The 24,066-nt window shown below is 41.0% G+C and overlaps 2 protein-coding genes across 5 annotated transcripts in view; one reads left to right on the top strand and one right to left on the bottom strand.

Annotated features, from left to right (window-relative positions):
- Window positions 1-962: 962 nt before the first annotated feature.
- On the top strand, window positions 963-2,077 carry sf3b5 (splicing factor 3b, subunit 5). 2 transcript variants are annotated; one of them, XM_084562468.1, is made up of 2 exons: window positions 963-1,089; window positions 1,481-2,077. In XM_084562468.1, the coding sequence occupies exon 2, from the start codon at window positions 1,505-1,507 to the stop codon at window positions 1,763-1,765; it is 261 nt and encodes an 86-aa protein (XP_084418594.1). In that variant the 5' UTR covers window positions 963-1,089; window positions 1,481-1,504; the 3' UTR covers window positions 1,766-2,077. The 2 variants fall into 2 exon arrangements, with proteins under 2 accessions (XP_084418594.1, XP_084418595.1); XM_084562469.1 differs by having other exon boundaries at window positions 977-1,093.
- Window positions 2,078-11,730: 9,653 nt separating this feature from the next.
- The window catches only part of phactr2 (phosphatase and actin regulator 2), a gene marked incomplete at its 5' end in the record, with an annotated part of 45,002 nt that continues 32,666 nt past the window's right edge, over window positions 11,731-24,066 (bottom strand). For 2 of the 3 annotated variants that reach the window (XM_084561751.1, XM_084561753.1), the window contains 8 exons: window positions 11,731-15,762; window positions 17,415-17,491; window positions 18,689-18,826; window positions 19,089-19,150; window positions 20,449-20,504; window positions 20,790-20,946; window positions 21,398-21,600; window positions 21,831-22,317. In XM_084561751.1, coding sequence (XP_084417877.1) covers window positions 15,747-15,762; window positions 17,415-17,491; window positions 18,689-18,826; window positions 19,089-19,150; window positions 20,449-20,504; window positions 20,790-20,946; window positions 21,398-21,600; window positions 21,831-22,317 — 1,196 coding nt within the window. In that variant the 3' untranslated portion in view covers window positions 11,731-15,746. The remainder of the gene's footprint in view (window positions 15,763-17,414; window positions 17,492-18,688; window positions 18,827-19,088; window positions 19,151-20,448; window positions 20,505-20,789; window positions 20,947-21,397; window positions 21,601-21,830; window positions 22,318-24,066) is intronic. The other variant, XM_084561752.1, reaches the window with a different exon arrangement.

Genomic DNA, 24,066 nt, shown 5'->3' on the forward strand with positions numbered 1-24,066 from the left:
TTCTCTGGCACTAAGCTCCTGTCCCTTATTTTCTTATCTAATTTCTTCTCTGTCACTAGTTATGCAATTCTTTGCAACTACTGTATAGCATGTTAACTGCTCTGTCTCTATCCGGCTGGCCATGGGCAGATGGGTCCCTCCATATGAGCTGGATTCTGCTTAAGGTTTCTTCCTGTTAAAAGGGAGTTTTTCCTTGCCTCTGTTGCTTCAGGTTTACTTTGGGGGTTTCAGACCAGATTTTGTAAAGCTTCTTGAGACAATTTGTGTTATTATTGATGCTATATAAATAAAATCTAATTGAACTGAATTGAAAGAGACAAAAAACAGAAGACGGGCTATTGGCAAAAAACAGTAAATATACATATACACGAGTAGACTGGAAATAGATTCAGTCTGCCTGTTTTGCTTATTAAAGTGAAAGCCCGCCTCAGTACCATGAGGAGCAGAGCCTTCAGTTGCTCTGCTCCCCAACTCTGGAACTCACTCCCACCGGACATCCGAAACATTGACTCTTTCCCTCTCTTTAAATCCAGACTCAAAACCCACCTGTTCCAGAAAGCTTATCCACCGTAATTGCACTGTTCCATTTGTTTATTCTGTCTTGTTTTGTGTCTTTATGTTTTTGTACAGTGTCCTTGTGAGTCTTGAAATGCGCTTATAAATAAAATGTATTATTATTATTATTAAAGATTTGAAACATGATCAGATAGACTTTCTTGTGTGTCGAGTGCACTCCGTCAAATTTGGACTCCTCTTCTGTTATTTGTGTTATTTGTTTTACAGTAACTTTGTTCTCCTCTCAAACAATGTTTTCATTATAGCAATAGCATAGCGATGACTGAGAATAGAAACTGTTTATACTATTTATTAAAGCGATTCTACCACACTATAATCATGACTATAGACAGTCTATGGTTAATGAAGCCGATTGAAAGCGTGAACCATACCTTCCAGGCTTTGTTTCCACCCGCTCCCTTTTAGAGGGGGGACACACCGGAAGCGACCGCTCTATCGTGTTGCGTCGAAGTCTGAGCAATCTCTTTTGTGTTTACAACTTCGAGCCTCATTTTTGAACTATTTGCTCTTTGTGTGAGTATGTTGTGTTTTCAAAAATCTATATTATTACTGGGACATAGACATTTAGCTTAAACAACCGCGTTTATGTTTCATTTCAAGGCTTGTAGGCATTAGGCTAACACCGGCTAGCTAACCTACTGTAAGCAACGTTAGCATGCAGGCAACGAAATCGCTCCGAGGAGCCGCTTAAGTTGACTTTTAAGTCATAGTGAATATGTTACCGATTCAAATGCGGAGAATGTGGCTTCGCAATAACTTACATGTGGATTTGTTTAGATTAGATAGCAATATGGTCACTTCCATAACGTAAGGTCGGATCATTTGGTCATCCATCTTCTTTCATGTCTCCAGCTGCTCTCTGTATTTATATGATGTTCTGACTATTTTATTCCTCTTTCTGTAGCCTTGGGGGCTCATCTCCGCAAGAATGACGGATCGATACAATATCCACAGTCAACTGGAGCATCTTCAGTCTAAATACATCGGCACGGGACACGCTGACACCAGCAAATGGGAATGGCTGGTCAACCAGCACCGAGACTCTTACTGCTCCTACATGGGGCACTTTGACCTGCTCAACTACTTCTCTGTAGCCGAGAACGAGAGCAAAGCGCGTGTCCGCTTCAACCTGATGGAGAAGATGCTTCAACCATGTGGACCACCAGCAGACAAACCTGAGGATGCCTAGATTGCTCTGGATTGAGCTGTGGGTGTTTCTTCACAGATGAGTTTTTGTTTTTTTCCTACAAGAAGTAAAGTCCACCAGTGAACCTGCCAACACTGACTGCATTATCCACGTACACAATATGCTGAAAGCACAGACCAGTACAGCATTCAGAGAAATTACCTTCAAACCTCTGAGAAAGCCGGACATTCGACCAAAAAGAGAATAGAAACTTGTACTAAGTGGTGCACTATCATCTGTTTTTTATTAACTCATGGAGATTTATGATTCAAAGTTCTGTCATGTTTTAAATAAAATTTGCTTTTTCTATTTTGACCCGAGTACGTCGTGACTGTATTTATAGGCTTTTAAATGTAATGACATACTGACCAGAGACTTGCTGCTTAGTCATTCACGTGCTTCTGTTTAAAATATAACTTGTCAAGGTATATTTTGTAGCCAGACCACAAGCAGGATGGTGACAAATGGAAGTCAAAGAAAGGTCATAGGGCCTTTGATACCACAGGAGGAGTGGTCAACATTTGGTGGAGAGCACAGTCAGTTGCGGATTTCCAGTGGGTGTTCAGTTGGTTTGAAATGTCAAAGTCGAATCTAATGCATATCTATCAAATCAGGCATTGATGTTAAATGGAAGTATTTGAAATGGGTTTCAGTTAAGAATTTATTAGTGTGCCAAAACAGAAGACTGCTAGAAAAATTCTGCAGTATGCGTGCACAGATCTGTAATATAACTTAATAATAAAATTGGATCTATAATGGGGATGTTATGAGAATTTTCAAATTAAATGTATAGACACTTTTACTTCAGTCTGAGTAAAAAAAGAAATGATGCATAATAAAAAACCCAGAAAATATTAGAAACAGCATGCATGGGCACCACAGTGTCAACACAAGTGAGCTTGTGACTAAATGTTAAAACTATTGAAAGAAGAAATGTTTGGTTACTGTCAAAACTAGAAGAAGGTACAGTGTATCAAATGCACTTACTATATGCAATGAAAAATGAATCATTGAACCCACCGGTAACACACAGTTGAATTGGGTTTATCCAACTTACATCAACCCTTCCATTTTAAGTCAGATGTAATTAAACTGATTTCTTTCAAATTAACTATTGCGTTGCTGCAACTCAATTTTTAAGGATGTTAAACTTAAATTCTCCAGTTTTTCCAACTTAACTATTTGCTTTACCCGTAAGTAAAATACTAGTTACTTACAAAATAAAATCACAATTTTAAAGAGAGTAATTAATGATCCAAATGAAATGTGTCATTATAGTTTGTAAAATATTTTTGAAAATACTTTAATGATGATTAGAAACTTTAAGACACAATCTAACTTTTTTTTTACACTTTAATAATAATAATAATAATAATGCATACATTTAAATATTACATTGATTGACAGTAAGTCAAATCTGAATCATGAATTAATTTTATCATTTAAAAACAATCAACTCCTGTACAGGATGCATGCACATGTATTGTTGTAAATTGGGGCATTTTCTGGCTTTACTTACTAAATTTCGTTTACATCAATTGTCTTATTCAAGCAATAGCTCAATATTACTAATAGTATCAACCTTTTATTATCTCGGCCAATCTGAGTCCTGATCCAATCTTAAATAAATTTCCTCCCCTCATGGTTCATAAAGGCTTTTCTCCTGTTACTTGTACTTCAGATCACGTGTGCACTGGGCAAGTATGTATTGTATTACGTATTTAGTCTAATGAACAGGCCTGTCAGACTTAATGTAATATTAATATCAATTAACGCCTCAAAGAATCCTGAACACAAGAGAGGATATATTAAAGCTAATCAAATGTAAATCATTATCACATTTTTATTAAGCGCATTATATTTGAAATATAATATCAGACACGGCCTTAGCGCCAAATCTCAGCTTTGTGTGGGTTTGTTTTAATGTTGAATAAACTGAGACAGTTGTTTAAGGGCTTTGGACACTTGGCTGCTGCATGTTTCTCAGGTGGCTGTGTGTCTTTCCAGCACAGCGTGAAGAATTTAGAGTTGCCATTTAGACTGAGGGGGAGTCGTCTGTCAGTACGAAAAATAAAGAGACCACTGTGCAAATGAAGAAGATAATGTGTCTCAAAGGAAAGCAAAGACACACCAGAGTCAAATGAGATGTCAAATGTCGTTTGTTACTCAAAACAGTTGGGTACAAGATTACAAATGGACAAGGTGGAATATTTATGGCTTGAATGTGGAGGGTAGGTTTCAGGTGAATGCATATAAGAGGCCTCTGTGTCCTCAGTGTCAGCCAAATGAATCAGAGCTAATTGCTTTGCATTTCATCGTTCAGCAGAGCAACGGTCCCAAACATCCGCCAAAGCAACCAGAGGGTGTTCCAGGTTGAAGAGGCAGGCAGACTTTACGACAAGTCAGATCAATACAACTAAAACCAAGGAGATGGTAGTGGATTTCTGGAGGTCCAGGCCCCATCTGCAGCCTGCAACCATCAATGTGGAGTGTGTAGAGGTGGTTCAGACTTTTAAGTACCTGGGTCTACATCAGGATCACAAACTGAACTGGTCGGCTAGCATAGACTCAGTACACAAAAAAGGTCAGAAATGTAAAAAGCACGAAAAATGGACAAGGGCCAAACTGTGATGTCTAGACAACTGGGTCAGAGCATCTATTACACTGCAGCTGTTCCTGCTCTGCAGTGGTCAGTACTTATCAAAAGTGGTCTAAAGAAGGAAAAGCTGTGAACTGGCAACAGACTCACTGATGCAGGTGGGGAGAAGAGGATTTCCTGTGTCGTCCGATCCAACAAGACAAGCTACTGTCAGTCAGATCGATGAAAGAATGAATGCTGGTTCTGACAGAGAGGTGTTAGATCACACCGTGCATCACAGTTTGTTTTGTGTGGGGATGTACAGCTGTGGACCAGTCAGGGTGTCCATGCTGATTCCCGACCACTGCTGTATGTATGTACTGAACAAAGGACATGTGAGCATCAGAACTGGATCTGAGAGATTTGGAAGAATTTGGCCTTGTCTGATGAATCACATTAGAGCGTGTGCGTCACTTATCTGGGGAACATATGGCTCCCGGATGCAAGGAACACCTCCTTGCCGTTGTCCTGTGGGTGCGCTTGTTTGGCAACAATGTTCAGGTGGGGGTAGGTATCAAAGCAACATCCGCATAAATGCCAGGATGCAGTAGTGAGATCATCAGTGTGATTCACTTCACATTTTGGTGGCTCATTAGTATTTGGCAAATGTAATCTGCCTGCTTAGGTATCAACAGCCTCCAGGATCTATTGTTTGCATGTGTTTTCTGCACACACTGTATTTCAGCATTTGTTTGGCCTTGCAGATTAAACAAATTGTCGTCCACCTACACAGTCTTGCACACATGCATCAAGCACGCACTTGTACTCAATTGTCCGCCCACGCGCGTTTGAGTACGCCGAGATCTGCACGTCTTGGCCTTCATTTGCTGTGTCTGATTTTGAAGAGATGCCATGTTTTTTGTGCCCGAAAACCATGTAACAGGAATTGAATTTCAGAGTGCAAATTAACTTCAGCTGCGGTGTCGCATGTTTCAAGACTGACATGGAGCGCGCAGCTTACGGTAGACATTTAATAAGTCTCTAACCACAAGCTGATATTTTTATAAATCAAATTTCCTCGGGCTGGTTAAAGTCAAGCAGACGCCGAGATAAAAGGCTCTTGTGTGGAATGAAAGGGGCAGCAGGCACGGTGACACTGAGAAAGAGCAGCGGGCGATGCGCTTTGACTTGCTGACTTAAGGTGATTTATCAAAAGCATACTGCCGCCGAAATTCACACACAAACACAGACACTCGGTGGGACGTGATGCTGCCGGTGACTCATCGTTGGGCTGAGAGGCGAGTCGGTGGGTGCCAAGGAAGTTCTTGCGTTGTGCAGCATGGACTGTCGCGTGTGTGCGTGTGTGCGTGCGTGCGCGTCAGAGGCTTTCTTGGTGGGGTAAGTCCTCGCCATCTGTCCTCACTGCGAGGGAGACGGCGCTGCCAAGTCAGGCGTGAAAGCAGCACGAGGCCTGTCATTCTGCCGTCACACATGCACACAAACACATAAAGCGCTCGTGTAAAATGCTTGACTCGTTCGCTCTGAGACACAAGTCCATAAATAGACGTCTGCTCGTCAGAGGAGACTGACCCACCTTTTTCTAATGTCAATGAGGCCTGTTGTTGGTAGTTACATGATTATGGGCTCTCGATAACAACCGGTGAAGCACTTGGAGAGTAACCTCTTCTGCACAGGGTTTTTCCTTTTCCGTGATAATATTGAAACCTCGAGTGAATGAGAAATGCCAGGACATCTCTTCTCTCCCGCTTCTTCACCTTGAGGAGGTTTTGATAATAACAAGGCATATTCTCAGCTGAAAGAAATATTGTTAGCTTTTCCACGAATAGGTAAAGCTGCAAATACGGTTCTGTGTAAGAGTTTGGGTTTTTATGTATATTTTTAAAGCACAAATGATGAAGATTGTTCATACTGCGGAGAGGAAAGAGCTTGTTCCGTGCTGTTTATTCCTTCTAGTCTCCTTCACAATACCTATAAAAATGGTGGCCTTCCTGCCAACGGACAAATACACACTATAAAGACTGCTCTACTGCAGGGCCATAAAAACAGCATTACACACTCGTGTTATACGCCCTGTTTTTGCAGTAAAACTGTTTTTAATAAGCGCTGGAAATGAATGATCACATATAAAAATGAGGTAAATAAAGATACTGAATAAAACCCCAAACCCTTGGCTAAAGGTTGGAGCCTAATATTTCCGGAATAAAATGTCTTCGGTCTTTTATAGATGTATAAAACGCGTTTCGTTGTGTAGGTGTCGATGCTTTAGGCGAAAATATAGAGCAGGAAAAAAGGAAATTCTGAAATACAATTTGGTTCAACTATCAAAAATACTTTGTGCTTTTGGTGTAGTAAACCAAACACAGACTTGAGTTTGATAATGAATCCCCTTCTGCACACGTTTTTTTTTTTTTTTTTTTTTCATTTAAATGTGTGCATGGCATCAATTCAGACTTACATGTGGTAGCAAATAGTGAAGGACTTGCTATAACATCCTGTTAAGGTATTCATTGTCCCCAGAAGATGAATCCTAGCGATTCTGATTGTGCTCCTAGTTTTCATTCAGCATGACGTCCACATTCTGATTGGATGGGTTGTTATAAAGTTGTTACTTTGGTTTATCACTAAACAAACTATATTCACTTAATTTCAAAAAGGTTATTTGTCTGATAGTCTGATCTGTCTAAGACACTAAACAAAGAAAGATAGCATACTTTATATATACTCAACATCCACATGAAATTGTATTATAATGTGGAGACTCTGGTTGTTTACAGTTTGTGCTGCCCGATAAGGATAAAGATAAAGATAAAGATATCTATATTGATTTCCCAAGGGAAAATTAAAAAAACCTGACACAGCAGCACAAGGGAGTAAAAACAAGAAAGAATCGTAGAGTACAAAGTAAGACAAACTTGGAACAACAGAAATACAATATGCAGACTAGATCGATAGAAAAAAGCAAAAAAACAAATCTGTGGACGCGCTACCATATAATCTGAGCAACAGCTGCAGCATTTGCATACAATATAAATGAAGGTATAACTTACGTTCAGAAAACAGACCACACCTCATGTTATTCTATTTCCTGTGCATATCTATAAAGGTGTGTCTATCCTCAGACCCCTGTTCTCTGCTTCCTCTTGACTCTTTCATGTAAAAAAAAAACAACAAAATTAACATCCTGAACATTTTGACATCTGAAGATCGCCTTCCATTTCACTCATCCATTCACTTCAATCTTTCTCATCCCTCTATGAATTTCCCTTGGGCTCTGTTAGGTGTGGTCTTCGTTGGTGAAATGCAATTCTGTGCAAAATCTGTGATAAGACAAGTGGGCCGTGTAACCGTCCATGCTGACTTTTAGCTTCCCCTCAAACTTTTCTCCTTGAACTGCTAAATATTGTGCAGGGTGATGCAGTCAGCTTGTTGTTCTAATTAGGAAACAAGGCACACAACGGCTTTTGTTTGCTCCATTTACAAGATGTGAGGTTTCGAGAAAAATCAGACTCGGATATGCGGAACAGTTTCAGAGATTCACACTGAAAGCAGTGGAGGTACTGTCATATATATTTACATATATATTGCTCACAACCTCTGTCTGTGAGCAGGCGTTTCAGCAGTCTTAAAAGTTAAAGCAGTTTCTTTCTCTGCCGCTGTCAGATGTAATGTCAGTACCGATCGATGACCAGTCCTCACCTCCAGTTTTCACCTGGAGCGGCTTCCTTCTATTCAGCTCTGCAATAGTCGTGTCCACACCGTCACATATACAGTACCTGTCCAGGTCCTGCTCTACCTCCACAGTGTCTAAAACCCAAAGACCTCTGACGTTTCTCTGCAACCATTCCTCAGTGCGCACCGTGTCAAATCACTCAGTTCAGCTCAATTTGATGCCCTGTGAACTCTCTCTTGATGGTCAGTAGCCATGTCTCCGCTCTCACTGAGTCAATCTAACCTAACGCGACCATTCAGGCTCCTGCGACGTCTTGATAGTTGAGTCAATTAACTCTGTGTCTTTGTGCGACACAGACTGTAATTAAACTGCTTTGGCAGCGGCGTGTGTTTGCATTTATAACTGGCACCACTTGGCCTTTCTGTGTTCATGCTGATGTGAGCTCTTCGTTTGGCCGCTGGTCCACATCTCTGCTCTGATTACGCAGGAGCTCAGCCAAACGGCGCAAAGGTCCTGGAAGCACATTCACCCATGTCAAATGTAAAAGCCAGATTCAATTATCTTAGCTCACGGCCACCAGTTTCATCCGTCTGCTCATCTCCTCCATTGTTCCACTCCACTAAATTCTGCACTATCCTTTTCTTCTCACACCCCTCACCACCTCCTCTTTTTTTCTGCTCCTTCTCTCCTCCTCCATCTCTGCTGCGCTGATAAACTATCAGCAAAGTGGGAATATCAGCAATAAAACCCAACACACAACGACTCTGAGAAAAATGCAGGAGTCTTCGCAGGGGAATAGAGGCACTCTGAAGATGAAAGCGCACAAATGCTGGGCCTTGTTCGTCTAAACGGTTTCATGATCTGTTTTATGCAATAAAATGTCCCTCTTTGTTAATAAAAATGCATTTTAACAGGATGGGAAACCAAACAATTACCGTTTAACAAAACATCTGTGCACGACATTGAAAGCTGACTTGGTTTTGGAATTTTTCTTCTTTCTTGCATTGTTAATATTTTATAACCTTACATTCTTTTTCCAATAGAGTCTAAATAATTTGAGAAGTGGAATGACTATAATTTGAAAAGCACGACAAGGTAGGAAAAAACCTCTAATCACACTTTTTGTAGCCTGAGGGAAAGGTTAGACTGATGATTGATATCCGCCCTTTTCCAACTGAGCAGAAGAGGGCCTGAAATACAAGTGAGATCTCCGGGCAGTGTGCCAGGGGCAAAACTGCCTTCCTATCCTGCCTGGGAAACTTCATTAAATCAGAAGTGTATGCGCCTGTGTGTTTTACAGCTGGCACGATGGAAAAGTGGAAACTTTTTTAACACTTCAGATTTATGTATCAGGTTTAAAGTTCAAGCTGGAAACATACGGCCGCAGTGAATGGTGAAGGAAAGTTCAAGATAAAGGTGAGGATTTAAGGGAGGAGTGTTGGTTCTTACGAGTGAAAGAATTGTATGTGTGTGGGGTTTATGATCACTGTGCTCCAGAGGGGCAAACTTCGAATATGAGCACCAGCTGCCAGAGTCAAATTGCTGTCCTCCCTCGCTCTGTAAAATCGATGATCGTCTCACCTCTGACAGGGGTCATAATGGCGACCTGTCGCCAAGGCCAGGCTGTAGCACCGAATGTTGTCACCACATCAGTCTCAAAGCCAGCAAGTAAGAACATCTATTTCCATCCCTTCTCTCTTTCACTTTAGTTCGCATTTCCTTGTCCTCTTCTTCACAGACAACTCCATCATTCTCTTTCGAATCTTTAGAGCTCTGAATAGGACTGAAACTTGTCTTCAGTGGTCATTCACATAGAAAACTAGGATCGTGCTATGGACATCAGCATCAGTAAAGAACCCCTGACTGTATATTGTATAAAGCGAAGGAACCCTCTGTGAGGTCACCTATAGGCAGAGCCGGCTCTAGCCATTTTGGTGCCTTGGGCGAAATTATGGTTTGGCTTGTTGACATCTGTCAATAAGAAAAGTGGCAGCGGACTATCTAAGATGCACTCCAATAGGTCGCCCCACCCCCCTCTTCCACAGTGCACGGTGTAGTACAGGTTCAGCATCAGGTCGTTGTTGTCTATTTTTTTGTTTTATTTTTAAGACAGAGAACAAAGAAAGGGCACCAGTCAGACTGCAAATTATTACTATTATTAATTTTTATGTTATTTCTGTTTGAGTTTATTTTATATTATTTATTTATTTATTTTTCGAGAGCTTGCAGCAGTGAACCCCCATAGCAGGTTGCGCCCTAGGCCCTATGCCTAGAGCCGGCCCTGCCTATAGGATATCTGAAGAGTGGTTTTGTAGCTCAGTGAGCGTTTGTCCGACGCCATCTTGCCTGTGCCTGAGTCCGACCAGGTAACTGAAAAACAAGCAAAGAGTTAGAATGATACTGAAGGTGTGACGCAGTAGCTGGCGGTTATTAACCTGAAAAAAGTACTGACATGCCACTCAAAGCCACCACAGAAATAAGCTTTAGTGACCAAAATGTTTTTGTGCCAAGCTGTAAAAGTTCAACTTTCAACTTTTTTTCCCAAGACTTTTCTGTCAAGCCCCCTTTGATGATATAGAATATTGCTGTCCTCCCTCACCATATAAAATCAATGACTGTCTTACCTCTGACGGTGATGATAATAGCAACCTGTCACCAAGGCCAGGCTGTAGCTTGATTCGCTTTCTCCGAATCAGCCTCAAAGCCGACAAGTTAGAACAGACCTGTGAGTTGGAAACCTAATTGGTTTACGTCTCATTTCCCATCATGTTTCTCAGCAGTCTATTTCTAGCTCTCTTCAACCCTTGTCTCTTTCACATTAGTTCACATTTCCTTATCCTCTTCTTCCCAGACAACTTCATCAGACCCACATTCTCTTTTAAATCTTTAAAGCTATGAATAGTACTGAAATTAGGATCAGTCGCAGGAGCAGGCAAGCAGGATCCTGCTATGGCTATCAGGATCAGTAAAGAACCCCTGACTGTGTATAAAGCAAAGGAACCGTCTGTGGTCTGGTCACACATAGGATAACTGAAGAGTGGTTTTGAAGCTCAGTGGCGCCTTTGGCCGTCGCAATCTTAGCTGTGCCTGACTCCTCTGATCGCTTCCTACCTATCTCTTATCCTTTTCTCTTTCTCTCTCTGTGGGGACTAACTCGCCACTTGAAGCCTGAAGCCTGAAGTGGCCATTTGAGGAACTGCAGTTTTTGGCTCCATCATGCTGGGCTGTCGTAGAGAATCTCCTCTGACTGTGTTCTTTTGATACCCTCTTTATGACGAAGCTCTCTGCTTAAATAAATCCTCCTGGGATGGCTCTGGATGTCAACATATTTTCAGCCTATTGATCAGAATATTAGATTCAGTGCCTTTGTTGCATCAATATGTATTCAGAAGGACTATTATTCTGAAGGACTTCTGTATGTCTTTTTTCTAATATCGTTAAATTTCTTAATGTCCACTAATTGCTATTCTTTTGAGTTTCCAGATAGGCCGTAAAAAAAATGTTGGCACAGTTAAAAACATTAAAATTAGCTCCTAACTTTTTGCTCTTTTTCTTTTGCCTCTGAAAAGTAAAGTGTAGGAAACAGAGACCTCAAGATCAGTTATTGTTTTTCCTGTATGCCAGTTGGTAATTAAATCCATTATAAAAAGGAAAAGAAAAAAAAAAACAAGCGACCAAACATGATTTTCCATAGTTCTTTATGTACAAAAAAAAAAAACATTATACACAGTTTGGACATAACAGTAGCTCTTTTTTTGGGATATATAAGATCATCATATAGATTTAAGATGAATTCCTCATGTCAGACATACAGTAAAGACGTTTGGAGTCCATAAAATATCCAGTCCCGGGGACTGTCACCTCCAACGAAGTGACAGTGGAGGCCTCAAGCAGATGTTCTCAAAAGTAAACATTTTCATGAACTGGTGGAAGTTGACAGCATTATAAATGAGTATTTGCAGCAGAATAAGTATGGCGTGTGTGTTTTACTCTGACTCAAGTCATGGTGATTAATACTGCCAGGTTTAGGACTAAACACCATTATATTTTATCAAGGACCAAAATAATGACTCACTTGTCCGTGCCTTCAGTATAAATATGGTTATAGTTCAGACCAGGACTCAGATGGAAGTAGTTTCAGTATTAGGGAGTCATCTGTTTTTAAAGCAACATTATGGAACTAATTTACCTAAAAAAAACTGCTTTTAAATCTTTCTGATGGAACACGGATGTGAAATAGAGTGAATGGCTCCTCTTCCACATCACCCACCACTAAGTACAGGTTTGGCTGATTTAACACCTGTTGTTGTTGAATCAGAATCAGAATCAGCTTTAATGACCAAGTATGTGCACATACAGGGAATTGAATCCACAGCCTCCACTAGTGATTGAAACCTAACATGGTAATGGCGACGGCAACTGCGGTCCGACTACCTCCTGCAGCTGATGTGTTGTTTTTGCCGTGCCGTTCTCCTAAGTCAGTAAGCCTCGTCTCCACTGCAGTGAAAAGACAGCGGCAGGGGAACTTGAAATCTGACACGCTGAGTAGGGGAAAGAAGGAGATGCAGGGGCAGAAATTGAAGCCTCTGCTAACTGCTAAGCCAGGAGTCAGGTGCTTAGAGCAAGAGTCTGGTAAAATGTAAATTAGCTGAGAAAAATGGCAAATTTAGACTTCCACAAAAGTGAATATCACTACACGTTGCTTTGGAGAGTTTGTATTGAGATGATAATTTAGTGTTTGTTGCGAGAGGAAATGAGAGGTTGTGTTCCTGCACCCTTCAGCCCTGAGACTTAAAGCTAAGCAGAATTTAGAAACATGTAACAGCTCAACAGAAGTTATATAGTGTTGCTTTAAAAGAGATGGCGCTTCAGCCAAGAAACAAGATTAACTAAAGCTTTAGGTAACACTTAATTTCACCCTTTCAATTTAGCACTGATATGCACTATATAAAAACTCCAGAAACAGCTTTAAACAAATCTAAATACATTTTGATTGTTTATTAATTCGTCACCAATTACAACTTCTCCTTTGACGCATTAACAACCGCTTTCTATTAAATGACTGCAAACAGAACAAGTGCAGCCAGAATGTGATATTTATTATCAAAATCAAAGGGTAGAATTTGTTTATAACTTGTGCAACATAAAACTATGCATTATGTCACACAGCATTCACAACTAAAGCAGTTGTGGATGCACTTAATATGTTTTTTTGGCTGCTCTGCTTACTGCATAATTTATTTATTGACTGTATTTACAATACCCTGCTAATACACTGAGTTAAAGTGTTACCAGTTAGGCTTCCTCTGGATTATATTACTGTCCTATTAAAAGTGTACCACCAGGTAAGGCGTATCAATTTGTAAATGTAGGCTTTCTGGTCTTTTATTAGAATTTGCTGCTGGAGTCTGTGCACCATATTCCCTTGTACAGGAGCTAGGAAATCTGCAGGCGATGATGCGTCGTATTATCTAGTTTGTGCAGAGTGAACTATGGTTATCTGAGAAAATGAATCAAATACATTTGCTAAAGTTGGGGTCCAGACACGATTATGAATTTATTTTCAAAAATGACCAGAGAAAGTTATCACTACCTACGGTATGTGATGTTTTGTTCACGGGCTGCTTTGGAAACAGTGCTGGATATGCTGCCTAGAAACAACACTTACACTGAATGTGAACTGCACTGTCTTATTTCTTTATGTGGGGGTGAATAAAAAAAAAAAAGACAACTATAGTTCGAGCTTAAAACATTCACATCAAAGTTGTATTGTATCATATTGGTAGTAAAACTGATTTCAACGTATGCACATGCTTGATATACATTCTGTACAAAATAATCAATATATAACAACATAGACATCGACATGAATGAATACTGTTGGTTCTCTTCCACCGCTGTACATTATTTTGTTTTACAACCCCTGCACGCTCGGAAAGGAGAAAGGAAGGGGGGGAAAAAACAACGACTGTACTTTACGGCTACTATTTGTAACAGTGAAGAGTGTTTGTGGAGGCTGAGGCTCTATTATGAGATTGGAGGCTTTTTGAGGTCAGCAAGGTCTATCTGTCAATAGCTTTTCAGTTAACATCTCGCGTTGGGATGGAAATATGTTCTAAAGGTCAGCTGGCTTTTACAGAGACAGGAAATTCATTTCTTTGTTTGCGCATCTCAGAGATTTGCAGTATATCTTGACACAGAAAACTGGCAGCAATATATGAATAGACCAAAGATGAATAGTGACCGAACCACTGCATCTGCGCATTTAAATATGAAAACCAAAAAAGAGCAATGTAAAATTGTTTTTTGGTTGCTAAAAACTGATCCAAGGTGCATGTCAGGGCAAGGTGTAAAAGGGAGGACTACTCACAGACTGACAGCTCAAAGCACTTTGGTCAACACTTGTTTTTAAATGTGCCCTAAATAAACTGACTCGACTAAATGCAAAAAAAAAACATTGTCCTAGGAAATGGAAACTGAAGTACTTCTCCAATTATTCAAGAGGCCAGTTGATTGCCTCGGTGGCGTCTGTTCTCTATTCATAAAACCTTCATATTAAATCCAGCCAACAAAATCAGACCTGTGAGCTCTCAGCGAAGCTCTTTCTTTGGTCACTTTCTTTGTGAGAAGAGCCCCAACCACAGGCCTGAAAGAACAAACTGTAGTTTAAAAAAAATAATAATGTTATCCTTTGGGATCAAAGGTTTACACTTAATAACTCATATATGAGGATATATGATGGTACACGATCATCATGTATAATTAGAGGAGTGTGCTGAGGGATTAGAATTGGCTAGAATGGGGGGTTGCAGTTCACTAATAAAGCCTCAGGTGTCCGTCGTCGCCTCGGGGTCAGCGCTTATAAATATAACACTGGCAGGTTATTCTTCATCTGCATACACCTCATCATCCCCCTCGATAACTCTTATGATATAATGCCCTCTTGTGGCAATATGCTTTAGGTATGTCTGAAAATGAACTGCAGTATTTCTGATTCAACACCGAGAGGCACATCGGAGCAGAACAAACCGCCTCTCCTCCCCTCTTATCCGTGACATCACCAGTGACATCAGCAGGAAGCCATCCAATCAAATCCATTTCCTGTTCTGGGAGGATGCCCATATATGGCCATTTGTCAGTTTATGACAAGGCATACCTTGGCAAGTACACAATCTCTACATTGTACACATTCACTGTTACAGGGGTAATCATATATTTCCTCCCTGTAAACTCTCAATAGGCCTGAAGCTAACTTTGATAAAAAATAAAAAAAATGAACAAAAACATCTATACCAGCTCATTCTGATAGTCTATAATAAATAACTGGTTCTAATCAGAGAGCTATAAACACCACTGTTCTGACTATAGATATGTGCAAATGTTTCATTGGTGCCTTAGGATGGCCAAGGCCTTAAGACACACATGTAGCTGTCCTTATAGATATAATAAGTAAATAAATCAGGGGCAATAGATGAAATTAATCCTTCAGGTTGGACAACAGAACAATGGCTCAGTCCATTCTGTGACAGCGAGCCAGCATGCACTATACCAAGGTCCTAGAACTGGCTCACCAGAAGGGATTGCAGCCGTGTTTGATGTTATCAATTACACCTGCACATTTCCTGCTATGACAAACACCAAAAATGGTGGACTGGAATCCAAAGCAAAGTGGCCAGAGGGTCTGGAGGGCCGGGAGATGACATCCAAGATGGCACTTAGGGCCGATGGAATCTGCAAACACAAGTTTAAAAAAGAAATAAAAATTACATACCAGATATAAGAGAAAATCATTTTTTAGATCATGACAAATTTCTTGAGACGAATTTCTACATGTGGTATGTTACTAAAACATTTTAAAGTTACTGTCACTGTCACATTTGGGCTGCCAAATTTTATTTTGGAATTCAAACTAGAGGAAAAAGAAAAAGAATTAATTAGAAATGACCAAATTCAAAACTCTAATAGGACATGTCTTCTATTCCAGCTAAAGTGCTTTGACCATCTGACCAGTTGACCCCTTGCTGGTGTTTTGATTGGTCTGCTGACCACCAAACAGAGAATTCCTACCCTTTGTCAAATCTACACTGCCTTGAAACATTTGTGATTATTCAAAAATATATCAAATGTAGAGTGTAGCTACAGCAGAGAAAATAAGCGTACAAAAAGACCTGTAATTGTTCCATTGTCTCCCAACTCCTAACATTAGTACAGATGCTAATGTTAACTGTCTCGCTTTGAATTACCTTTAGATTGCATTATTACAGGGTTTCAATATTTTTCTATGGAAATAGACCCCAACATGGATATTGTTTATCTAACCACAGTAACATAGGAAGTTGGGACTTGACAAAGGCTGGGAGTCCTCTGGTTGGTGGTCAGCAGACCAATCAGAGGGTTGAATGTGGAATCATAAATCAAGAATCTGAGACAAAATTAAAAAAAAGATGGTTATTTGCTGACCTTTACAAGGCAGTTGCCTCGTAGCGTTATCGTTTCACATGATGAGGAAAAATTAATCAAATCCTCTTTGATCACATGATACAAGCCACAGGGGTTGCATTAAGGTGCTGTTGGAGCTGAATGCAACCCCTGTTGTTTTGAGCATCAGCTGCTGCTACTTTTTGATCTCACAGCAACTCGACCACTTTGAGCTGCATTGGCTTTAGAGAAGGAAAATGGTGCTGGTACAATAATTGTCTAAATGCTGGAGCGACCGATAAAGGTGCTATTAGATACTTTTGTCAAAATTACAACACTTATACACACACGCAGCCGGCCCGCAAATTAAATAATTTGTGCCCTTTTGAAATGAAAAGAAAGAAATAAAAGCTTTGTAGCGAACAGAAATGAAAGGATGAGCCTTCCATAGCTCCTCTTAAGTGCCACTTCTTAATATATGGAGTCCATTTAAGACAGTGGAAATTACCAACTGGAAGCACTTGGATATCTTTTTATAGGCTTCCTCTCTTTGTAGGTATCCATCACTTATATTCAGATCCTGTGTCAGGTGCTTAGAGGAGCCCATGGTTGTTTGACTTAAGTCTGATTTATTACAACTATTTTGACATTAATGATAAAGATAAATCCAACTTTTTGCTGATATCGGTGAACCATCATGTAGCTGTTTTGAAATATATTTATAATAACTGTATTACATGAGGTAATAACAGCGAGCCTGCGCTTTATTGGCAACCAGTGGCTGAGGCTAATGAACTGCAGTTCACCCAGGAGTATGTCATGACTTTAATGTGGAGAGTGGAACAGCTTCAGGGGACCAGAATAATATAAATATTGATCAATGTGAGTTAATAAACAGCATTTACTGTGATAAATTACTAATGAGAGTCAGGTTAAATGGTGGAGGCCATCGACCGCTTGAGTACCTGGTGAAATGTTTGCTGTCTTCATGAACCTCCATCTCTCGGCTCTTAAACTCATTCAGCTCCTTACGGATAGCAGCCTGGTGGGGGGATTGGGGGGGGCAGAGAACACACACAAATTGTTAATAACATCTCAAAACCTGGATGTATGAGGCAACCTGTGCCCTCTGAACACACACAGAGCATAGCTAGGACTCAGCTGGGTTTTACTCTCTAATCACATCCAGTCTGCAGGCCAAGTGACCGTGTCCACCATGCTGGTTTCCCAATAAGATTAAAGGGTCTCCAGGCTATTCCTTTGTGAAATCTAAAGGCGTCTGAGGGCTCCTATCTGGACATTTGGAGCTGTCTGTGAATAACATCCACGCTGCTGACTTCGTTTCAGGGAACCAGCCACAGCCGCCACACATGCAGAATTTAATATATTAAGAGCAGCGCAGGGTACACATCAGTATCAGTGTAACTTATTATTTTTGATTAGATCAGATTTGATTTGATGTGCTATCAAACAACATTATTAATGCTTTACTGAATTATTGTAATGCTAGCAACATACTGTGATTAAACTATCTAGGAAAAAAAACAGTCCAGTCGCCTTTGAAATAAGATGAGTGGACTTCATAGACCTAGAAAAGATATTCTTAAGTCTTTGAGGCTTCGGTGCTCAGGTTTTAAAGGAGAAACTGTGACTAAAGTCTGTGATTTCTATGTTGTGTTGTTAAAGAACAGCACGGGGCAGGCTCGACGTAGAAACTGCCCTAAAGCACATCCCTGGGGATTTTTCCTCTTTTACGAGGAGGTTTTATTAAGAAACAGGCAACATTTACAGTTTTCACTGTTTCAGCATGGCAGCCTGCGCGCAGCCCTGACCTCAATCTTAACCAACACCTTTGGGATGAACTGGAACGCTGACTGTGAGCCAGGCTACACTGGTAAAGCTCTTATTGCTCAATGGGGTCAAATTCATGCGGTCAGGTTCCAAAATATTTCGTTAAGCCTTCCCACAGGAAAATAGAGGCAGTTATACGAGCTGTTTGTTACCATTGTTGCGGAATTAAATATTCAGCAGCCACATATGAATACACTGTTAATTTTCCGTTTGCTTTCCTTGGGTGTCCACATACATTTGGCAGCACGCCGCTTCAGTGTCTTTTGCCTTACTGCTCACTTTCAAATCCTCACAGAATGCGCAATAGTGACTGGAAAAAGGGTGGAAGGTAACAAAGGAGGAAATTAGATGAAACTAATAAGAGTTTACACTGCATTAAGAGCAGTACCTTGTCAGCAGGGGTAAGCCGTGTCCAGGGTTTGTCTGCCCGTCGGTCATAATCCTTGGCATCTGTTACCTCCACATACTCATTAAAACGCAGGATCCTCCGAGCGACGAGCTCTGCCACTGTAGGCCTCACGCTCAGCTACCGCACACAAAGAGAAAAGGGAAGAGACACTCATTCAATGTAAAAGTTTCAAGTAAAAACAACATCCAACTCCTCTGCAGAAGTCTCACTTCCTGCTGCGTCCACTAGATGGGCTGATCTCTCTGCAAAAGCATCTTTTCTGCCTCCCGCCATGACTCATAAGGTGGAGCAAAACATATTAGCAGCTAAATATAGATTCGCCGTGTCCTGTCTGCTCTCTCATCTCCCTGTGTACGTGTGTGGTCGGTGTTTACTGTACCTTTCTAGAGAGCCTCCTTTTAATCTCTTGCTTGGCTTCTTGCTCCTCGGCTTCGTCCTTTCCTGCGTGTGGAAAGGCAGAAAAGTCATTTCACACCCACCGTTTAAGCGTCTTCTTCTAATTAGGACTGCAAGATGAGATTTGTCAAAACCGAAGTGGGTCCAATGGATATGAATCAGAGTGATGGATTTTACACAGAACCAAAGGGGAAAAACGAATATATATCATGTGATTTAAATGTGTTTTGCAAACATTCTTGTGGGGTCTTTATGACTGTGCAGTACAGAAACAGATGTAAAGAACTTGTGGGGGACTAGGCCTGAGGCACCCGTAAATTCCCTGATCTCTATCCCACCAGAGAGAAATACAAGAGGTCTCAGACCAGTGGCAAAGAAACCAGTCGTCTTAACTCTCCTGTCCCATGACAAGAACAGAGCTACCTTAACAGAGCCACACAATAAATGGCAGTTGTCTTGGTGTCATGAAGAGACTGAGGCTGAATATTACTCTGTAAACCTAAGCATTGGACGTTTACAGACATCTTTAAGTCAGTGGATATTATCTGACATATTAAAATTTCAAGCAAGCATCTATTAATATACAAGTTGTGGCCAGAAAGGGTTAAACTTTAGAAATAATGTCCAAGGAAGCTGTAGCCATGTTATATCTAGGTACATAGGTACCATGGATATACCCTCTATGTATTGAATGATATGTGATAATGTTATTTTCCACTTACAATACAGAAACAGATATTGTACAGCTACTACTAGTCATAGGCTGAGTAAAAATAAAGGTTAAATTAGTTCAGTCAGGCCGACAGCAAATGTTTGAAATAATATCACCCTGTTCTTAAAGGCCTGTAAATGTCCGTGTGAAGTAGGAAGATGCCACAAACCCTCCTCCGGCATGATTTAAATCCTGCCCGGTAGCCTGACAAACAAATGATACATACTGCTTGAAAGAGTGGATTTATATATTTTTTATTATGCAACGTGAACGTAAAACTAACTGGTTTTATTTATCACTACAGAATACTGCTAAGGTACTGATAAGATCATTTTGAAGTTGCCAAGCTATTTAGAGAAATAGTCATACCTCAGTGTGATTGAACACACTACTCCAATGTGAGAGACACAGAGCTTCCAATAAATATAACTTAGACGGATGTATCGGTCTCGTCCATCTGATTAATAACACACAGTCATATCTGACGATCTGAATGTGGCGGCAACAGACTCCCACTGTGCAGCTGGAGCACCACAAGCACCACTTTCTATGTGTCGTATGAAGTATTATGATACGAAAAACCGGTGCGCCACATCCCACCTCAGCTTCAGACTGTGTTTCAGACACTTACGCTTGAGGATGTTTCTCTGCTCCAGTTCTTCTGTGGTGGGTCTTTGGCTCAGGCGCCTATAAAAGAAAAAAAAAAAAAAAAAGGAGGGGGGACCATGTTCAAACACAGCGACACTTTTTGATTTTTACACCTTTCATTTGCCACCAGCCTTCCTGCCTCATCTGGTAGAAAAGGCCAAACTTCAGCACAGATTTTTTACTGTGCATCATTTGTCCCAGCACACCACCCACAGCTACACCAAATAATAATTAGCAATCTCTCACACCAAAGCCAAATCTGTGATGAAAAGTAACACCTACCTACATCTTCACAGCGTGATTTGTGTGTCTGCGTGTGCGTACCTGACTAGTTTGCTGCCTATCTGCTGGCGTAGCTCGTGTCTCTCTGTCTCGGAGCTCCGCGGCAGAATGTTTTTCTCCTCCAGCTCTTTCTTGCTGGGTCGGTTGCCCAGCTTGATGTTCAGGGTGTCTCGTCGGCGGATCTTGCTGGCCAAAGAGCCTGGAACAGCCACAGGAGTTAGCGTTCGTATTAGTGCAGATAATAATGAACCAGCTAAAACATCAACATGGATACAACCAAACTGCTGTAAGGTTCTGGAACTGCCAAATGAATGTAAGGACATTCTGCAAGTCCTAAACATCTAAAGGGAGATTCTGTAAGTCCCAACATCTGCAGGGAAAACTAACAAACAATTATGAGGATATTCTAGAGCTTCCACAAAAAGAAAGAGAGATCCTAGAACTATCAATCAATCTGCTATAAGGTTCGAGAACCCCCAGATGGACTAAAACAAATCTAGCGTGAATTTCCTAGAACAAACAAACATCTACAGGGAGACTGTAGAACTACTACTTGTATCTTTCACATTTATCCAGCATTTGAAACCATACACATGTGCTAACCGTAGGTCTCCACTTGCGTGTGATATATCACAAAACCAATGCCATACTGTTTGTGTACTCGTCGTCCTCCTCCTCTTCTTCGTCCTCATCCCTGTAGAGGATTGGTCCGTCAGAGTCAGAGTCGCTGGTTTGGCAGTCCCTCGGCCTGTCAGGGATCACTGTCACTTCAGCGTGCTCCGTTTTTACACTGAGCCCCTTCTGCTTTTCCGCTTGGCCTTCTGCTGACCTGCAGGATACCAGACAGTATGAGCTGAAAGAGAACATATCCTGAGATTTGCAAAGCTTTAGCCACCAAATATTTGATACTCTTGCGCAATAATGGAACTATTGTCAATTAACTAATGCCATACATGACTAATCATTTGAGGATTTATTATGTGACTCCAGTAAGGCTGGTATAATGCATAAAGCTCAGATATAGAGGACATGAATATAAGGAATGCAAGGGATCTAACTTGCATGTCGTAACGAGATATTTACCTTGGGCTGTTCTCTACACCACACCCTGTTTCTTCTTTCTTCTTTCCATCTCCTCCTCCCCCCTCTCCTTCCGTCCTTTTCTGTTCCTCCCCCTGTGGGCTGCTGTCTGTGTCACCCTCTGTGAACGATGTGTCCTCTGTAGCAGCGTTAACATGGGAAGACTGGATCGTGGTCTCTGGGGCCATACCTTTGCGCGCCTCCTCACCTGCAGCTGGGGCACCGGGAACGGATTTAGGCTCTAGACCAGGTTTATAAACAGCCTGAGTTCCCTCTGTATCATTGTCTTTTAACTCCACAGGCTTGCTAGGAGTCTCTGCAGAGGCTTTTTGAGGTACAGAGGTGGGAGTGTCCGATTTCCGGTTGGTCTTTGCATCTGTCCCATTAGTCGGTTGTGCAGCGCCGGCGTCCTTCGACAAACGAGAACGAGGTGTGGTGGCGGAGGTGGTTTTTGCTGTGCATCCAGTCTTCTTTGGATGAGAGGATTTGGCTGAGGAGAGGCAAGAACAAGCAAACGATAAAAAGGGAAGGATAGAAAGTTTGGTTTCGCCTATGTGATGCGCGTTCTGAGAACACGAACAAAACCTCAACTGTCTGAAGGCGTAAAACTGGTTTCATAAACGGATCTCTGAATAATAGAAATGGTTTTCTGCACATTCACAATCTGCATGCGAGTATTTGATCTCTCAGACGGAGCCCTGGATATACGGGGGAATGCACTCACAAACTTTGGGTAATCAGATTTTAAGTGCAGTCATTTTGGTGGCGAGGTTAGACAGCACAATAGATGATGAAGAAGAATAAGGAAAATGTGGACACACTTCAATATTGTTTATGTATCGGCAGCATAAAATCAAAGGATGTTATTGCACTCAAGATTTTACTGTGCAGGGTTAGAACCATTTATAAAAAATGCTATATATTACACAGACCAACAGAAATTACATATATGCACCTCTTTTTGCAGTCCAATTTTTTTCAATGTGTTTTAAACATATATTATTATGTTTGTATTATTAAAAGCAAGAACCTGGAGAGACACAATAGCATGCTGGTTCAGGTTAAGACAAACAGATATAGTAATACATTTGCACTATAGCTAGAGTGGATAGAAAATATGTTCACAGCAGTGGCATTAGAAGAGAGACATTGGCTGTATGTTTACATGCGGTTAGATGCACTAGAGATATCCAGTTAACTCACTTGCTAACGCTGCAAACCGATTTCAGCACCAATGTTTGGGTGCCTGCTCAACATGCCATCGTGGGACTAATGTTTGTCTCATGTTTGAACACTAGATAAGAAGGAGACTTGTGGGTTGGATCTTACGTAGCAGGCTGCTGTATGAATGTTAGTCTAGTCAGTGTTTCCGTCTTCCTATCACTGATCACTGACGTTCCTCCCCTGACCGACCACACTTTAAATGAAGCATTTCGACTGACTGTATGGAAAAACTGACGCTAACTTAGGGAATCCCATCACAAAAATCAAACCACAGGGAATATAGATTTCCCCCTATTGGTTTCAGTCAAAGGGAAAACACAGACATGTGATTTACAGAGTAGTATGTACAGTGCACCATATGACTGTTTCATGACTTGTTAAATATTATTACTGATATTTGTTCAAATGAATCTTTAGATTGTCCCACGTATAGTCTAGTCCAGTTCATAGTCCAGTTTCTTTTTTCTGTCCAACTAACAGTCCACAACTGAAAACAGCATACAGTCAACAATCATATTTTAGTGACCACTCCTGAACACATCTCCAAAACTGTGACAGACTGCCTGAGGTGACACTGACTGAAGCAGCTTTTCAAGTGTGCAGTGTCCTTGTGTGCTAGTGAAAGCAGCCCGAGGAAAGGGATGAACTTCTAATGTTGTTCGAACAAATAATGAAACAACCCAATAACTCCACAATACACACACAGAGAGGTCTCCAGAAAAGACTGCATGGACATCACATGCAGTATTGCCGCTTCGCTTAACCATGCCGTGTGTTGAACAAGGACGCACACTGCCTCTCAATCATGCCATTAAAACCACACAAGCTTGTCAGAGACCGTGTTTTTTTTTTTTTTTCGAGTAAAGTCATGCACTCCCTGTCTCTCGCTCTCACACACAAACACACACAGTTGTACTGTAGAGGCACTTTCAGAGGTACGCAAATAAATCTTCACTTCTGCTTTCTCAGAAAACAGACCATAAATGAAACACCTCTACAGTTACTCACTTGACTG

Source organism: Chelon labrosus, assembly GCF_963514085.1.
Source record: "Chelon labrosus genome assembly, chromosome: 15".
Classification (NCBI taxonomy): Eukaryota; Metazoa; Chordata; class Actinopteri; order Mugiliformes; family Mugilidae; genus Chelon; species Chelon labrosus.

Excerpts from the sequence above, each read along its gene's own strand:
- sf3b5 (XM_084562468.1), top strand. The coding sequence starts at position 1,505 with ATGACGGATCGATACAATATCCACAGTCAACTGGAGCATCTTCAGTCT.